Genomic DNA, 18,850 nt, shown 5'->3' on the forward strand with positions numbered 1-18,850 from the left:
TGATGCCATACTATACTATGACATTTTCTGACCATTTGAGAGGGCATACTATACTATGACATTTTTCACGGTTTTTGACGCCATACTAGACTATGACATTTTTTAAACATTTTTGATGCCGTACTATACTATGATATTTTTTGACACCTTACTATTTAGGACATTTTTTGCCAGTTTCTGACACCACATTATACTAAGACCTTATTTTGACCGTATTTGAGGGCATACTAGACTATGACATTTTTTGACCATTTTTGATGCCTTAATATACTATGACATTTTTAGACCATTTTTGACCCCTTACTATACTATGACCTTTTTTTTTTCTTTTTTTTTTTTACCATTTTTGACACCATACTATACTATGACATTTTATGACCATTTTTGATGCATTACTATACTATGACATTTTTTTGACCATTTTTGAGGGCATACTAGACTATGACATTTTTTGACCATTTTTGATGCCATACTATACTATTGACATTTTTTGACACCTTACTATTTAGGACATTTTTTGCCAGTTTCTGACACCACATTATACTAAGACCTTTTTTTGATCGTATTTGAGGGCATACTAGACTATGACATTTTTTGACCATTTTTGATGCCTTAATATACTATGACATTTTTAGACCATTTTTGACCCCTTACTATACTATGACGTTTTTTGTTTTTTTTTTGGTACCATTTTTGACACCATACTATACTATGACATTTTATGACCATTTTTGATGCCTTACTATACTATGACATTTTTTTGACCATTTTTGAGGGCATACTAGACTATGACATTTTTTGACCATTTTTGATGCCATACTATACTATGACATTTTTGGACACCTTACTAGTTAGGACATTTTTTGCCAATTTTTGACACCATATTATACTATGACATTTTTTGACCATTTTTGATGCCATACTATACTATGACATTTGTCATGGTTTCTGACGCCATACTATACTATGACATTTTTCGACAATTTCTGATGCCTTATTATACTATGACATTTTTATTACAATTTTTGATACCTTACTACACTATGACATTTTTTGACGTGTGTTTATGCCTCAATTTAGTGACCTTTTTGGAATCTTACAATAGTACATTTTTTGACGGCTTATTATACTATGGCATCTTTTGACATTTTTATGCATTACTATACTACAATATTTAATGTCTTACTAAGATGCTATTATCCCTAATTATACTAAAATATGTTTATGTTTTACCATACAATCACAGTTTTATGACTTTTATGATTTTTGATACCATACTCAACCATGATTTTCTGACATTTTTTACGTCTGTTGTGAATTACCTGGAGGCCTCTGTCCTGGTCTCAAAGAACTTCTTCATTGTACGAAGACTCAGACTGTGATCGTGGACTACATCTCTGTGATCGCGGACAATGTCTCTGAGATTATGAACAAAATCTCTGTGATGATGGGCCACTGTCTTTGCAATCGTGGACGATGTCTCTGAGATCATAGACGGTGTCTCTGTGATCATCGACAATGTCTCCATGATCGCGGGCAGTGCCGTCAAATCGGTGACCCCCGTCTCCGCCGATTCTATCGCAAGGTCTCTACGAAGCATGGGTCAATGTCTCTGATCATGGACAATGTCTCTCTCATCTTTGACAAGGTCTCTGCGATTGTGGACAATGTCTCTGATCGAGGACGATGTCTCCCTCATCCTCAACAATGTCTCTCCGATCATGGACCATGTCTCTGCGATCGTGGACGATGTCGTGGATGAAGTGGTGTCACCTGGAGGAAAAATTCAAAGGAAAATGATCAATACACTACTACCTATTCCTCATCAACACTTTCACTATGAAAACACAGAGAAATATTCAACATTACAGCTGAACCACAGCATTTAACAAACATTAGAGGGCTGTTTCAGAAAATGAACCGTTGACTGTCATCACCACCTGAAGAACCAACAACAACAAATATTTAGGAAAAAGTAAAACAATTATTAATTGTGTGTCTATCAACTAATCACTGAAGCAGTTGTATGTTACTCTGAACTGCACAACAATAATAAACACTACCAGTTAAGTCAATTTTAGAATGCAGGATTTTAACTTGTGTTGTTTATTATACTTCAGTAAAAAGTCTGAGTATTTCTTCCACCACAGATGATCACATACAGAATCATTATTTCATCCTTCTTCTTATGAACACATATCATATTTAAAATGTCTTCGTTTTGTGTTGTTTTCATTTAATGAATAACAACCAAATTTACAAAGGTCTTAACAGCAGCTTATGTGAAAACTTTTAAGTAACTAAGTGTAGAACTGGTCGTTATAAACTGTAAAGATATTTTTAAAATCCCTCTCTGACCAACACTTACAATTAACAACTCACTCCAATGTGTTATTTGTAGACTTGATATTGTTTTGTACAGTGTAGTCTAATGTGCCTAGCACATACACATAATTAAGAATTTCTGATCATGTACAATCAAACTGAAGTTAAGATATTTATCAGTCCCACTTTGACTGATCCATAACAATAACAGTTGACATTTTTGACACCTTAATATAATGTGACATTTTTACAGATTACTTTTACTGTTACCTCTAATATTAGAGTACTTTTACCATTACATATTACATTTCTGGTTACGTATTACTTCTAAATTTACAGGTAACTTTTACTGCTACACGTAGTAACAGCTTACTTTAACTATTACATCTTACTTCTGATATTTCTAATTACTTTTACGTTACTTCTATTAATACAAATTATTTCTACATTACCTTTATACTATATATTACTTCTATTATTACACCTTTCTGATACACTGATTACTGAACATAAACAGTTTAATGTCAGTGCTCTGTGTTGGACAGTAGATGTAAAGGTGTTTGTGAATTACCTGGAGGCCTCTGTCCTGGTCTCAGAGAACTTCTTAATTGTACGAAGACTCTCTGTGATCGTGGACTACGTCTCTGTGATCGCGGACAATGTCTCTGAGATTATGGACAAAGTCTCTGTGATCATGGGTCACTGTCTTTGCAATCGTGGACGATGTCTCTGAGATCATAGACGGTGTCTCTGTGATCATCGACAATGTCTCCATGATCGCGGGCAGTGCCGTCAAATCGGTGACCCCCGTCTCCGCCGATTCTATCGCAAGGTCTCTACGAAGCATGGGACAATGTCTCTGATCATGGACAATGTCTCTCTCATCTTTGACAAGGTCTCTGCGATCGTGGACAATGTCTCTGATCGAGGACGATGTCTCCCTCATCCTCAACAATGTCTCTCCGATCATGGACCATGTCTCTGCGATCGTGGACGATGTCGTGGATGAAGTGGTGTCACCTGGAGGAAAAATTCAAAGGAAAATGATCAATACACTACTACCTATTCCTCATCAACACTTTCACTATGAAAACACAGAGAAATATTCAACATTACAGCTGAACCACAGCATTTAACAAACATTAGAGGGCTGTTTCAGAAAATGAACAGTTGACTGTCATCACCACCTGAAGAACCAACAACAACAAATATTTAGGAAAAAGTAAAACAATTATTAATTGTGTGTCTATCAACTAATCACTGAAGCAGTTGTATGTTACTCTGAACTGCACAACAATAATAAACACTACCAGTTAAGTCAATTTTAGAATGCAGGATTTTAACTTGTGTTGTTTATTATACTTCAGTAAAAAGTCTGAGTATTTCTTCCACCACAGATGATCACATACAGAATCATTATTTCATCCTTCTTCTTATGAACACATATCATATTTAAAATGTCTTCGTTTTGTGTTGTTTTCATTTAATGAATAACAACCAAACTTACAAAGGTCTTAACAGCAGCTTATGTGAAAACTTTTAAGTAACTAAGTGTAGAACTGGTCGTTATAAACTGTAAAGATATTTTTAAAATCCCTCTCTGACCAACACTTACAATTAACAACTCACTCCAATGTGTTATTTGTAGACTTGATATTGTTTTGTACAGTGTAGTCTAATGTGCCTAGCACATACACATAATTAAGAATTTCTGATCATGTACAATCAAACTGAAGTTAAGATATTTATCAGTCCCACTTTGACTGATCCGTAACAATAACAGTTGACATTTTTGACACCTTAATATAATGTGACATTTTTACAGATTACTTTTACTGTTACCTCTAATATTAGAGTACTTTTACCATTACATATTACATTTCTGGTTACGTATTACTTCTAAATTTACAGGTAACTTTTGCTGCTACACGTAGTAACAGCTTACTTTAACTATTACATCTTACTTCTGATATTTCTAATTACTTTTACGTTACTTCTATTAATACAAATTATTTCTACATTACCTTTATACTATATATTACTTCTATTATTACACTTTTCTGATACACTGATTACTGAACATAAACAGTTTAATGTCAGTGCTCTGTGTTGGACAGTTGATGTAAAGGTGTTTGTGAATTACCTGGAGGCCTCTGTCCTGGTCTCAGAGAACTTCTTAATTGTACGAAGACTCTCTGTGATCGTGGACTACGTCTCTGTGATCGCGGACAATGTCTCTGAGATTATGGACAAAGTCTCTGTGATCATGGGCCACTGTCTTTGCAATCGTGGACGATGTCTCTGAGATCATAGACGGTGTCTCTGTGATCATCGACAATGTCTCCATGATCGCGGGCAGTGCCGTCAAATCGGTGACCCCCGTCTCCGCCGATTCTATCGCAAGGTCTCTACGAAGCATGGGACAATGTCTCTGATCATGGACAACGTCTCTCTCATCTTTGACAAGGTCTCTGCGATCGTGGACAATGTCTCTGATCGAGGACGATGTCTCCCTCATCCTCAACAATGTCTCTCCGATCATGGACCATGTCTCTGCGATCGTGGACGATGTCGTGGATGAAGTGGTGTCACCTGGAGGAAAAATTCAAAGGAAAATGATCAATACACTACTACCTATTCCTCATCAACACTTTCACTATGAAAACACAGAGAAATATTCAACATTACAGCTGAACCACAGCATTTAACAAACATTAGAGGGCTGTTTCAGAAAATGAACCGTTGACTGTCATCACCACCTGAAGAACCAACAACAACAAATATTTAGGAAAAAGTAAAACAATTATTAATTGTGTGTCTATCAACTAATCACTGAAGCAGTTGTATGTTACTCTGAACTGCACAACAATAATAAACACGATCACTTATGTAAATTTTAAATCACTTATTAAAATTTTTTTTAATTTTAATTTTTTATTTTTATTTTATTCTTAAGTAAAAAGTCTGAATATGCCTACCACCACAAACAGTCACATACAGAATTATTATTTAAAATTTCAACCTCGTTCATATTAACACATATTTAAAATGTCTTTGTTTTGTATTGTTTTCGTTTAATGAAGAACAATCAAATTTACAAAAGTCTTAATAGCAGCTTATGTGAACATTTTTGAGTAAATAAGTGTAGAACTGGTTGTTACACACTGTAAAGATATTATTAAAATCACCCTCTGACTAACAGTTAAAATGAACAACTCACACCAATATTTTATTTGTAGAATTGAAATTGTTTTTTACGGTGCTGTCTATTATGTCTAGCACATACACATCATTAAGAATGTCTGATCATGTACAATCAAACTGAAGTTAAGATATTTTTCAATCCCATTTTGACTGATCCTTAACAATAACAATAACATTTGACATTTTTATGCTTTACTATAGTGTGGCAATTTTAACATTTTTGATGTCTTACTATAACGTGACATTTCTACCTCTATTTTGGATTACTATTAACACGGCATTGCTTTTATTTTACAGATTACTTTTACTTAGGGGTGTAAATCACAAGTTTAATCACGAAACGATATATCGATTCAATGGACAACGAATCGACGTTTAACACAATCATTTCCATTCATAAAAAACTACTAACTAATTACTAACAGATTACTTTGACTATTACACCTTATTTCTGATATTGCTAGTTACTTACTTCTATTAATACAGATTACTTATACATTATTTTTACATTGCAGATTACCTATATTATTACACTTCTGTTATATTGAACATAAACAATTTAATGTCAGTGCCCTGGGTTGGGCAGTTTATGTAAAGCTGTTTGTGAATTACCTGGAGTCCTTAGGCCTGGTCTCAAAGAACTTCTTCAATGTACGAAGACTCTCTGTGGTCGTGAACAACATTTCTGTGATCATGGACAACGCCTCTGTGATCGTGGACGATGTCTCCGAGGTTATGAACAAAATCTATGTGATCACTGACAGTGTCTCTCTGATCGCACATAATGCTGTCAAATCAGGGAACTCCGTCACTGCAGTTTTTGCACGTCTCTACGAGTCATGGACAGTGTCTCTGATCATGGATGATGTCTCCCTCATCCTCGACAATGTCGCTCCGATCATGGACTATGTCTCTGCAATCGTGGACGACTTCTCAGCGATCGTGGACGATGTCATGGACAAAGTGGTGACACCTGGAGGAAATCAAAAACAAACATACAAAGGAATGTGATCAATACATTATGACCTATTCCTCATCTATGGTTTAACCATTAAAACACAGAAAAATATTCAACATTACAGCTGAAACAGAACATTTAACAAGACAAAATTTATGCCTCACTATAGTATGACATATTTGACATTTTTGATGCTTTACTATAACATGACATTTATCCTTTTATTTTGGGTTACTATTACTTCTGCATTGCTTTTATATTACAGATTACTTTTACTGTTACCGCTAATATTAGACTCCTTTTACCATTACATATTACTTTTCTTGTTAGGGCCCGAGCATGAAAGCGGGCACAGGCCCTATTGAAATTGCTTGGATTATTAGGACCCGAGAACAAAGCATGCAAAGGCAACATTCAAATTTGATCATCAAAGCCATATATATATATGTATAACATGTCCAGATCTACAAAAAAGTCTTGATGGCATGACCTCAAACCAGGAAGTCAGCCATTTTGACTTTAATACACAAATTTTGCTCATTTTTTGTCATTTAAAGATATTGTATTTGAACCAACTCCTCCTAGAGATTCAATCATATCAACTTCAAACTCAGTCAGTATACTGTTAATGGCTTTGTGAGTTTTCGTCAAAGGGCGTGGCCGTGTGGGCACCTTAAACTTGCTGTTGTTAAGCTGACATCCAGGTGTAAAGCAGCCAGGTGCAGACGCAATATAACACAAAATGACCACAAATAGACATAAAACGATAGCAACGATATGATAGACCGCTGTAAACTGAGTTAAAATGAACAAATTTACAAAGACGCAAGATGTCAGTAAAGTGACTGTAAACTATTACAATAGGGATTTAAACAGACTATCAAAAGCTCCCTGGGTTTTCACCCGTCCATGCTGAGGGTCCACAACTCATGTCTGGGGCGCCTTAGTCAGGGACACACAAACACACTCTTACCTACGCGATGTAAACGACTGAAAATGGGAATATAGTAAAAAGTAGAGAAGGCTAATGCTAACGCTAGCCGCTAACTAGTTAGCTCCTTAGCCTTACCTTCGCGCCGCAGGTGTATTCAACATCCAGCTTCACTCGTGTTCGACAAAGAATGGCTTCAAAGCTTGTTTTACCATCCAGGCTTTTTCGGTAATTAAGTTTTCTCACAGTACTGACAAACCGAGGCGACGATTCGAACATTAGTTTTAATCGGTTTTCCGCCTTTCTTTCTCCGCCTCTCTGCGCTTCTCACAGAACCTCATGACCGATGACGACACACACGACGCGACCAATGACAACACACGCAAGCCAACAACGGCAGAGAAATCGCTAATTGGCCAGCTGAGTCTATTCTGCCTAGCAACTGCGTCTGATTGCTCTCTATTCTCAAGGAAGATAGGATACAGTTAAGATCTGTAATATACTACCTCCATATATTGGGGGTTATCTCTTTAGTCGACTTTTGTGATTGTGTTAACTTTTAACACGTTCTCTGTCCGGATAATCTTTTAAAATGTGTTTTCTTAATTTCTAAAATTTTGATTCGAGGGCAAGGCATTTGTTTGGGGGGAGGCGCTGCCCACTCTTGCCCCTGCATAGAGCCGGCCCCATTTCCATATTCGGTGTATGATTTAGAAAATTCATTATGGCAGGTAAGAATGGAGCTCGTGACCTGCGAAACAGCAAAGGCTTCAGAGAGTTTGCCTTAAGAATTCGTTATTTCAGGGAAGAATAAATACACTATACACTATAATAGGTTAAAATGTAAAATTTTAAATGTCCCAAACATGGTATTGCTTATTTTGAGTTTGTTTCTATATATATTACATTTATGTACAGTCGATGAAGAATTCACATGCTAATTAACTGCAACTGAACTGGTCGGCAGAACAGTTCTAGTTTTACATTAACATTATACATTTTCACAAAGTTGATTGAAGATGTTTGAAGACAATGCTACTGACAATTAATTCTGACCTTACCTGAAAGAAACAGAACTTTTTTTATTGTTCAATTAAACATCATGTAACATTTATGATTATACAAGGGATTCCCACAAAGACCTGTCATCAGCTTTATGGTGTTATTTGACATAACTCACATGATATTCAGTCTCCAGTGAGACGTCAGTTCATCACTCATTCACAGTTCACTGTAACCTTAAGCCATAAAATCTGACAGCTTTAACACAGAGGAATGTGAACATGATGACCAGATCTTCAGTCGTGTCATTTGTCACTGTGACCTGCTCGTTAATCTGTTATCTGTTAAGCACACTTGACAGTAAATGTTTCATCTTTATGGCATACAAAAATACCACAAAATGCTTGAGACTCCAATTTTAAGAACATTATATCACTGGTGTTCATTCATTCACTCATTCACTCACACACACAGAAAGAGAGAAAGAGAGAGAGAGAAGAGAGAGTAAGGTTTCATTTTGTTTAACTTGACACTGTCCTGATTGTTGATTGGCTCTGAATCCCAGCACTGTCTTGACCTTGAGTGATCTGTGAAGGAGACACCAACATTAGCTAATGAAGGCAAGCACAGAAATAAAACTCAAAAGCTGATGATGCTGCTACACTTAACAGTGGTATTTTCCCTGTCTCCTGTCTTTACCAGTTTTAGAAATAATTTTAGAGCATTTCAAGACAGCAGTATGTAATGTTTTATCCATTAATGATATAATCTGTGTGAATGTGACTGCAGTGCATCAGACGCCTATGCTGAAAATATTCATATACATATCGATGATGATCTTTAAATCTTAAGTCATGCTTTAAATTTTCAGTTCTCTTGTCATGTTCAATGTAAACGAACGATGATCTGAAAAGAAATATGATGACAATGATGTGGGTTTCTTCCTACATACATGAAATGGCATAACCACATAACTCCAGTTCCTTACACTGGCTCCTCCTACGTTTTAGAATTGATTTTAAGATCTTGCTGATGACTTGTAAGGCTCTTCATGGCCTTTCTCCCAGTTATATTTATAACTGTTAAGTACCATAAGAACTAATGCGTAGTTTGAGATTGTCAGGCAGAGGTCTTCTATCTGTTCCAGAGACCCAGCTGATAACTTAAGGGGGCAGAGTGTGAGGAAGTCAGGCCAGCTGAGTCAGTGACATCTTTTAAATCCCTTCTTAAAACATACTTTTAATGAAGAGCATATCCTGTTTTTATTTCAGTTCTTACTTGTTTTCTTTGTCTTTTTCCTCAGTTTTCTCCTTTATCTCACTGGTTGGTCTGATCTTTTACCCAAATGGTCTTATCTTTTATCTTCTGATTTCAGTTTTAATTTGCTGCCCTGTGTGAAGCACTTGAGTTTTGAAGAGTGCTCTACAAATAAAAATGATTATCATTATTAGTAGTAATAATAGTATTACTGTACATCAATTAAAAACCTGAACAGAAATAGTTAATCTGTTTTAAAGTTTGCAGCATACTTGTAATTGTTTAGTGGCACTGTAAATGGAGCTACTGGTTACACTGAAAAGGGTCAATAATCAACAGTACTTTGCTATTTAAAGAACTCACTGTTGTAAGATAGGAACCTGATAAATCTAAAGGGACTGTATTTGGAGGAGGTGGGCTCCAGGTATAGGCCTGGTTTTCCAGACGGAGTTGCTTCACTCTGCTCTGGAGGTAACGAAGCAGCTTAAATGAAGCCACGTCTGAGGGGCTGTGGGAGGCAGCAGAGTCCACAACATGGAGGGAGGGAGAGCAAACTGAATTCTGAGTTTCCTAAAGGAAGGGAGACACCAACATAGAAGTTTTTAGTTTGTTTTTTTCAATAAACAAATGAGCGCTAAGTATCTGCGTAACATGTATTAGGTATGCATAAGAGCTTGATGTTAATGCACAGAACCAGTAAAACATTAACTTTTACACCAACTGTTATCTCTCCTTCAGGCCTCTCAGACTTTCTCTTCCTGTCCCCTCGAGTCTTCAATGTTTTCCTGGAAAACAAACATTTGAGAGGTTCTTACATGTGAGTAATTATTACATGAAAGAGGTATGTGTTTACATGTATAGTTAATATAACATCTATGGTCTAAACAGCAGCACAGTGAGTTGAGGTGAGATCATGCTATTGTAAGGACAGACAGCTGGTTAGTATATCAGCTATGTTTACAAACGAGTTACCTGCCCCTTAACAACTTTGCCTTGCACCTGTGGGAGGGCAAACATTAGAGCAAAACTTAAAAAGCAGAACAACAGAAGAATACTGTTTGATTTGTATGCTATGGGCCAGTAAGATTCTGAATGCCACAATGAAGAGAAAAGCAAGTATGAAAAATTATTTGCTTCAAAGAAAAACGACAAAACAATCATAGGGCTGCACTTCAACTTAGTTTGTAGGATGCAGTTTTCATATTTAGCATGCTACCTTTCCAGTTCAGCTGTCAACTCCTCCTCAAACTTGCATGCGAGACGCGCTGCAGTTTGCTCCTTCCACTGAGCCATGCTCCTCTGAACCTGTCTGAGCTCCAGGTCTTTAGCCTTCAGCTGTTTGCGGAGAGATGCTGCCGCTCCTCCCCCCTCAGCTCCTCCATCACTCATATGAGCCCAGTTCAGACTGCTCAACTCCTCAATGTGCTCCTGCACAAATGTCATAGGGGCACAATATTTCTGTGATATTGAATGTTTTTTTTTGTCTATTTGCACAAACAAGAGCTAGTGTTAAGTTCATACCTGAATGAGACGTTGCTTTAGAGAGTCCAAGGCTTGATCTCTCTCCATCCTCAGCTGTTGCCTCTGGATGCTCAATTCTTGCACCTGAAAACATACGAGCATTTATTGTGCTGTATTTGCAAACAGCAGGCACTGTGCAGTATGTAAAGTCCCAACTATACCTTGTCTTTTTTTAGCTGCTCTGTGGTTTGTTTTTGTGAATCAAGCTCCTGGTGGAGATGGCTAATCACGTGCTCCAGCTGCTCTCTTAGTGCTCTCAGGTTTGTAAGAGCCTCGGCTACTGTGGAGCTGCACAGTACACAAGCATCCAAATTAGAAGTTAATCATCACTAGCACCATGTTGCCTACAAAGTATCCACTTTTTTCTAAAGCAGATATGGATGTAAGCCAGAGCAGGACATTATACCTGGCAGGTAGTTGCAAAGCGCTTTGTTTGGCTCCACTCTGTTCCACTAAGAGGTGTAGATGCTGGCACTCTGCTCCCAGCTCCTGGGCCCAGTGCCTGAGCTGCTGGTCCAGTTCAGCTGTGATTTGGTTATGGCTGCTCTCCTTTTTTTCTACCATCACCTGGAGCTTGTCAGCCTCTTTCTCTGCCAGCTGAACAGCCTGCTCGAGCCGCAGGACTGTCCTCTCACTCTCCTGTGACCACACACCACACCATGTCAGCTTTTCTATAACAGCATTTCACTTTATGTGCCTACAAGTTATTACTTTCTGTGGTTTTCTTGCACCTGTGCCATTTGCTTCTTCAGCCTCTGCAGCTCAGCCTGGTGCTCCTCTTTCAGTGATTTGCAAATAACAGCCAGCAAAGATTCCCGCTCTCTCTGCTGTGTGCAACTTTCAGACTCCAACTCCTGCACTCTCTTACAGATAAAAAGAGAATCATGCAAAGAAGAAGGAAAATGTATTCTAATTTATTTTAAATGCCAATGTTACATATCATGGTTGTGAGTCACCTTACTGTTTTTAGTTCGAAAACTTTATGTTGAAGAGCCAGTGCTTTACTCTTCTCTCGCTGCATCTCACTCCTCATGCTCTCCAAGCTCTTTCTGTTCTGCTCTTCCAGTATCCCACAGTGCACCTGTACAGCTTCCACTTTTTCTGTCTCCCACTTCCTCCTCTCCTCCTTTATTGCTTTGCACACCTGAATGGGAGCATACTGTGCATATCATGTTGAAAAAGATTGCATATTTTATGCAGAGGGTTATCAGAATACCTTTTCAGATGCTTCTATGTGCAGCTCCTCTTCATGGATCTTTGCCTTCTCCCTCTGCTGCTCCAGAGATTTCCTCAGCTTCTTTGCTTCTTCTTCTTTTAGCTGCCAGAACAGGAGAAGATCACGTCTTTAAAAGTAAGCCTGTGGAGTGTTTTTACTCACTGTATGTGTAGCATAACACAAGAATAACACAGAAAAAATTTGGTATCATACTGGTAGATTTTACCTGTTCAGTGTGATACACTGACCTGAATGGAGCATTGCATGGACTCAATGCATCGTGTGAGAGTCAGAGTCTGTTCTTTCAAAGCACTTGCTTTCTCCTCCTCAGCCTGTTGATTAACCTGAGGAGGAATTAGACGAGTCAGTATTTTAATTCCTTTATAATTTCAGACTCATCTCCCTCCCTTTGGATTTGCTGCTCAAAGCCATCTCTATCCTCTGTTGAGTAGCTCTAATAACTTGAAAAAAATACTTGCAGAATTAGAAAAACCTCAGAAAGCCTCAGTCTGTCTCAGCATTTACCATCATCCTTCGGGCTTGTTCCTGGGCTTCCTTCAGTGCTCTGTAGTGCTGGCTTTGCAGGTGTTGTAGCTCCCCCTTCAGCTCATCTCGTTCTGCTTGTAAGGCCCCACGCTGTTCCTGGAAATCTAGCAGCTGCAGCTCCTTCTGGGCCAACATCTTCTCCAGAGTGCCCACTCTGATCTTGCATTCTCCCAGTTCAACCTGCAGCTCGCTTACTCGAATCTCAAGTGCCTAAGAGAAAGAGAAACAGCAATAGTAGGGAGAGTAAGAGGAGAATAAGAAAAACAGAAAAGTGGATGCTGACGTCGTAACATTTGCTTGACAAATAAAAAAGTGATTATTATATTCTCTATTTGTTTTTTGTTATGTAGTTTAACTAGTATTAGAAATATGTATGATGATAGAAGGTGCCACCTCAATTTGCTCCTTTTTCTGGATCAGTTTCTTCTCCAGAGAAGCACACCTGTTCCTCAATGAGCTCTCTGCCTCTGTGGCCCTCTGAAGTTCCTCACGAGTCTCCTCTAATATCTGCTCCAATATCATAATTATCACATGAACACATATCAAGAGATATTTTAAAATCCAGAGATTTTTTTTTGCACAAAAACTAATATTTTCTCCCTCTAAAATTTCACATGATATGGCCATTCACATCAACAGTAACTACAGAAAACTGGATAACTAACATGATTTATTCACAACATAGCAATTAGATTAGAACCTGCTATTGCACTGGAATTGATTGACAGGTCTTCTGATATACTAACAGGACAACTATTGTTTTCTGATGTTGCAAAATATTTGTTTATGTTACTAATGTTAAAAAATGCTTTTGAGAGACACACCAACACACATCAAACCAAAAATAATGTTGTAGTTAAAATTTTGGATATTTATTCTACAGTGTGAACAGTGCTGTAATTACTTTAAAAATATTTATCTTCTTGTGGTTTATAATTGTCATTATATCCATAAATATAAATAGGCCTTAATACCCTACCTCTTGCAAGGACTCTAGCTTCTCTCTTGAACGTCGCTGTTCAGCAAACAGATCTGTTTTTGCACTATCCAGCTGTCTATCCATCTCCTCCCTCTCCAGCACTGACATGATGGGGCTGTCCTGTTTGTGGAACAGTGAAGCAAGAAAAAATGAGTGTATTGAGAACAAACTTGACATATTAAAACATATGGATGCCCGAGCACAACCGAGAACTGAAAAACATATTGCTTGAGTCAGGTTTCATTACCCTCTTCATGCAGGATCCATCCTTTAAAGTCTGTTTACAGTGACTCAGAGTTGCAAGCTCATCTTCCATGTCTTTAATCTCATGGACACACGACTCTTTTTGCCTCTGCAACTTCTCCAGCTGGCAACTACAACACATTCATTGTTGTGTTACTCTTTAACCGAACTATCCTTTATAAAAACCAATATTACATTGATGCAACGTTAACCACGTTGATGCATACTGCTCTGTATATTACAGGATAGAGTATTAGGATACCTAATAGAGTCCCTCTCTACCCTGCTGTCACTCAGAACAGTCTCCAGAGTCCGCTTCTCCTTCTCCATCTGTGCTGTCTCTGCAGTCAGTCGCTCTAATTCCTGCAAGGAATGCTGGGGAATAAACCATAAACTATGAGTATTAGTGAGACTCCTATACACAGTTTGTTTTCTACTGAAGATGCTGCACATCACCTTTCTTGTCTGCTGAAGTTCAGTGAGGCAGAGCTCAACATCTTTTAACTGAGTCCTCTTTAACCTTAATGTGTCCTCCTCTTTCTCACATTTCTAAAACACACACACAAAAACCAGTTCAGTGAGGTCTCATACAAACATACACAGAATAATTTATTTAGGTGATAATAAAAAAGCTTTTCTCAAATTACACTAAATAATATACAAAAAAACACTGGGAGATTCATTCTTACTTGTCGGATGTTTGTAAGCCGCTCTTTCATCTTTTCCAAGTCTGACTGCGTCTTCTCTGATGTCCTCTCAGACCTGTACCTGCTGCTCCAGTGGTTAACTTCCTCATCTGTGTCCTTGTCATTGTCATCCAAAAAATACTTAACTCTGGGAGATGCAAAAATGCACAGTATACAAGTCTGAAATATATATTTTTTAAATGAATAAAAGACTGTATATAAGACAAAAATGATTAGTAAGTGTTCCGTTTGGTTTACCTGTAAGTCTCTCTCTTTTTATGATGAGCCTTACGAACAGGAGGACTTCTGTTTTGTGCAGAGGATCTGTGGACTTTACAAAGAAAGGCAAATTAAGGAAATTAATTAATTAAGGAAAATTTAAAGATTAAATTGTTCTAATGTCACTGTCAACTCTGAAGAATATACAGTCAGATCTCACTTTACCTGATGTAAGCTGAGGTTCACTTTCTTCCTGTGTGGGTGTGTCATAGTCACTCTGGTTGGTAAAATCATCATCCATGCCTGTGACAGACTGAATGAGAGAGCGCCATCCTGGGGCAGGTGGCACTAATGATGCTGACTGAAACTTCATAATATGGCTGTATTTCAAATGGTGTTATTTTACATATGAACACGTTTCGGGCTTTTAAAATGAAGCTCACTTTCCTCCACATTTCCTGCAGTCTTACCTGGCAGCCTGTGAATGTGCTGTCTGACTTGCTCTGTGCAGACTGAGTCAAGGTCGCTGTCAATGGACACAGTGTCAAAACTCCTCACAGGTACTCCTATAAAAGAAGCAAGCAGCCTCCAGTCACTGTTTGCAGTGAACAGATGTACAAGAGGATTAGTTAAACTGTGTTTGCAGATGCAGTGTAATCTATGTGTGGTACCTGCCAAGCACCTGGCCTCAAGAGAACAGCTGTTGTTGTGCTGTAGGTTTTCATGATCGGTTACAGCCTCTGTTTTGTGAGAGCCTGAAAGGGAAGTAGGGGAATCAAAGGTGTAACAGGGCTGTAATCATATCAAAAATAAGCCAGCAGACCCCAGAAGCAACACTAACTACAAAAGTGCTGGGATGAACAATATACTGGTACATATAAAATATACAATTTACTATTCTTGGGAATTAAAATGTTTGGGTTTGGGTGCCTCCTCTAGAAATGGATCATTCAAATCAAAAGACAACATGAATGTGTTCCAAAAATTTCACTGTAATTTGTCTGTTAGCTTATGTGTTAAGATGACATTCTGGCCTAGGGTCAACAGAAAATCTCACATTCAAAATGGAAAGGTTTCATCCTCTGGGGGTAATGAACATGCTGAATAATTTTAAAGGCAATATGCCCATTAGCCGTAGGAAAAGGAAAGATCTGTGCTTTAGATTTAAATGCCCTGGGTACTATGAATACCTCTATTTTTAGATACCTTTTTAGTGTTAGCTGAAGGGAAATTTTGACACGTCTTTTGCTCTAGAAGACAAGTCAGAGTCTATATAATCAGTAGGAAAAATCCCAGGAGCATGAATATCATTACCAGTTTAATGGCAACCTGTCAGTAGTCAGTAGTTGTGATGCTATCCTGTTATGGATCAAAACATTGGACACGCAGATGGACAGACAGTCGGGTGGATGTATGAGCAGACAGATGGATAATTTTCTCTTAATCCTCATGTGGTCAAAGAAACGTCAAAAGTGAAAATTTGGAGCATGTTTGACAGCTTTTCATTGAGATGTAGGATTGTACTCACTGCTGCTACCGTCACCAGGCTTCTGTGGTTCTTTCTCACTAATATGTGATATATTTACTCCAAAGTTGGGAAGACATTTCTCCAGTTCTTTTCGTGGACCTGGCTTGTCTGACTGGGAATAATGAGCAGCCACTGTATCTTTACTGCTTTTCCCAGTTGTTGCTGATACATTTCTTTCGACATTAAGAACACTTTGTTCTTTTTGTTCACTCTGGCAAGTGTCACTGTCAGAGATCCTCCCGACCTCTTCTTCTTTGTCTAGCTGTTGCATATTACCCTCTGGCAGTGCCAGTTCCACCATCTCCTCTCTGAAGCGTTTGACAAAGTCCTCAGTGCAGATACTGTCTGAAGGAGGATGTGTTTCTGCTGTCATTGTATCCTCATTACAGGTGTCTCCGAGCAGCCTCTCCAGTCTCCACATGACCTGCTCCCTCCTAGACTCAGTTTCCTCTTTGTCTCTTGTCCTTCTCTCTGACCTCTTTTTAGTTTCCTTGTGAATGTCAGGGTCTCCCCAGCAGCCTGTGCTCCTCTCTGGGGTAGAGCAGTGGAGAGTTGTTTTTGTGTAAGAGAAAATCTTGTCCTGTGGCACTAAGGAGGCAACACAACTCGAGCACACACATTATGTTGACCAAAAAATGCCAGTGACAGACAGTACTTACTATTTCTGTTACTTCCCTAACAACAGTCTAATAAAAACAACCTTCCTTCTGAGAAGAATTTGGCTCAAAAACAATTAGTTTTGTTTTTCCTGCAATGACATTGAAATATTAGGCTACCTGATTTTTGCTCCATCATTGGACTGTGTATCAAATCAAGACAAGACATAGGCGTGTCACTTGTTTGAGTTGTGCTTCCAAGGCCTGTGTCTTTGCTTAGAGACCGACTCCACTTAAGAGGAGCTAGGAAAAAAAATCAAAAATACAGATTAACAAATTTAAAAAAGAGACAAATTTGGAATAAGATGTGCGTTATGACATAAATTACCCTCATCGCTGCAATCGTGCTTTCTGGAAATTTCCTGACGTTTCGGGGGATGGACCTGTATTTATCACATTACTGATTAAAAAATGTATTGCCAGTTACACGTGAACACATACAGACAAGCAGACAGACACTGAAAATCACAGACCTGCAGCTGACCAAGCTGAGCATCGATGGCATCGAGGAGGAGGTCACAGTGGTCCAGTATGAGAGGCTGAGGGTCCATCCCAAACACACTGCTGCTGTCATCATTTAGATCTGCAAGGTCAGACAAAAGAGTTAATAAGAGTGTGTGCATACTCACAAGAGAGTGAGATATATATTATATACTGTAGATGTGCTGCTGGTAAAACCTCAGACCAGTGTAAAGAAGCCCATCAGCGTCCCCTGCATCTCTCTCTGCTCTGTCATGACTTCTGTCCGCCATGTCCCACATTGAGCAGTCCTCAGCAGCGGTGAAGGCTGACTGGGCAGTCATAAGAAGTGGGGGTTTATGTTGCTAGGTTGTCCAGGAAACCAAGTAGACAATTTAGCTTGTTAGCAGGCCACACTGACTTCTTTTCACTAAGAAGGCTATAAATTCCTGTGTATTCTTGTCTTTCCCTTTCCCCAGAATGAACGGCAAGTACACAAGCTGTGGTTAAATCCACTGTAGCGCTGCATTGTAGGATTTTCCCTCTCAGAAGTTTAGCTAACATTAGCTATGACTTAAATACAACTTACATTAGTTCCCAACAAATGTAAGTTGTATTTTTATTTTTCACTTCAGGAAAATGTTCACACCATGTAACCTTTATCATTGGTGGGTTTTAAACCTGCACACACGGCAAAGTTAAACACTGATGTAGTCTGACCGAAAACACACGGTTAACCCGAATCACAGTCACTTTCATGTAGCTAGGTTATATGAAGACTAAACAACATCACCTTCAGCATTCCTAAATCACTCCACCACCACTGCACCACCTAACATCCGTGACTTACCTAGAGGGAACAAACGCGGAGACTTTATATCGATGCTACACTTGACTCCTCAGAGCTGAAGTACACAGCTGCTGCATTGGGTCTTGATTGACAGGCAGGGAGCTTCACTCGGTTGCCCTGGAGACGGTCAAACAGCTCGCGACCCGCACAGGAGAGGTGGAAGTAGAAGTAAAAGAGCATTGCCGCGCGCACAGCGCCAATTTTAGCGCCAGTAGCAGCGCCCAGCAAGACAGCTGGCATTAAGGCCACGGCCAGGATTTTAGAAAGACG

The 18,850-nt window shown here is 38.6% G+C and overlaps 1 protein-coding gene and 1 long non-coding RNA gene across 5 annotated transcripts; both read right to left on the reverse strand.

Moving 5' to 3' along the window:
• Positions 1-1,459: 1,459 nt before the first annotated feature.
• LOC127143184 (uncharacterized) lies at positions 1,460-7,764 on the reverse strand. The gene is made up of 5 exons (XR_007814438.1): positions 7,557-7,764; positions 6,142-6,502; positions 4,469-4,917; positions 2,897-3,345; positions 1,460-1,773 (listed from the first exon to the last, which is right to left on the reverse strand). It is a non-coding gene; the product is annotated as an uncharacterized LOC127143184 (long non-coding RNA).
• Positions 7,765-8,200: 436 nt separating this feature from the next.
• si:ch211-102c2.8 (myosin-4) lies at positions 8,201-18,711 on the reverse strand. 4 transcript variants are annotated; one of them, XM_051075321.1, is made up of 29 exons: positions 18,581-18,711; positions 17,957-18,062; positions 17,745-17,854; positions 17,600-17,654; positions 17,392-17,514; positions 16,616-17,146; positions 15,759-15,842; positions 15,558-15,653; positions 15,313-15,420; positions 15,127-15,199; positions 14,872-15,016; positions 14,639-14,731; positions 14,445-14,557; positions 14,187-14,313; positions 13,940-14,059; positions 13,354-13,467; positions 12,940-13,170; positions 12,663-12,758; positions 12,415-12,516; positions 12,160-12,342; positions 11,930-12,061; positions 11,605-11,837; positions 11,360-11,486; positions 11,199-11,282; positions 10,894-11,105; positions 10,650-10,676; positions 10,387-10,462; positions 10,058-10,247; positions 8,201-9,007 (listed from the first exon to the last, which is right to left on the reverse strand). In XM_051075321.1, the coding sequence occupies exons 2-29, from the start codon at positions 18,030-18,032 to the stop codon at positions 8,883-8,885; spliced, it is 3,786 nt and encodes a 1,261-aa protein (XP_050931278.1). In that variant the 5' UTR covers positions 18,033-18,062; positions 18,581-18,711; the 3' UTR covers positions 8,201-8,882. The 4 variants fall into 4 exon arrangements, with proteins under 4 accessions (XP_050931278.1, XP_050931277.1, XP_050931276.1 ...); XM_051075320.1 differs by having other exon boundaries at positions 10,041-10,247; positions 17,957-18,095; XM_051075319.1 differs by lacking the exon at positions 10,650-10,676 and having other exon boundaries at positions 10,399-10,462; positions 17,957-18,095.
• Between the last annotated feature and the right edge of the window lie 139 nt (positions 18,712-18,850).

Source organism: Lates calcarifer, linkage group LG13, assembly GCF_001640805.2.
Source record: "Lates calcarifer isolate ASB-BC8 linkage group LG13, TLL_Latcal_v3, whole genome shotgun sequence".
Classification (NCBI taxonomy): Eukaryota; Metazoa; Chordata; class Actinopteri; family Centropomidae; genus Lates; species Lates calcarifer.

What these genes read in the sequence shown, in the direction of transcription:
- si:ch211-102c2.8 (XM_051075317.1), bottom strand. Translation starts at nt 18,074, where the DNA reads ATGACTGCCCAGTCAGCCTTCACCGCTGCTGAGGACTGCTCAATGTGG. An exon ending in TGAACCTCAGCTTACATCAG is followed by an intron (nt 15,200 to 15,312) that starts GTAAAGTGAGAT and finishes TTCTTTGTAAAG; the next exon opens with TCCACAGATCCTCTGCACAA. An exon ending in AACTTCAGCAGACAAGAAAG is followed by an intron (nt 14,558 to 14,638) that starts GTGATGTGCAGC and finishes TTTATTCCCCAG; the next exon opens with CATTCCTTGCAGGAATTAGA.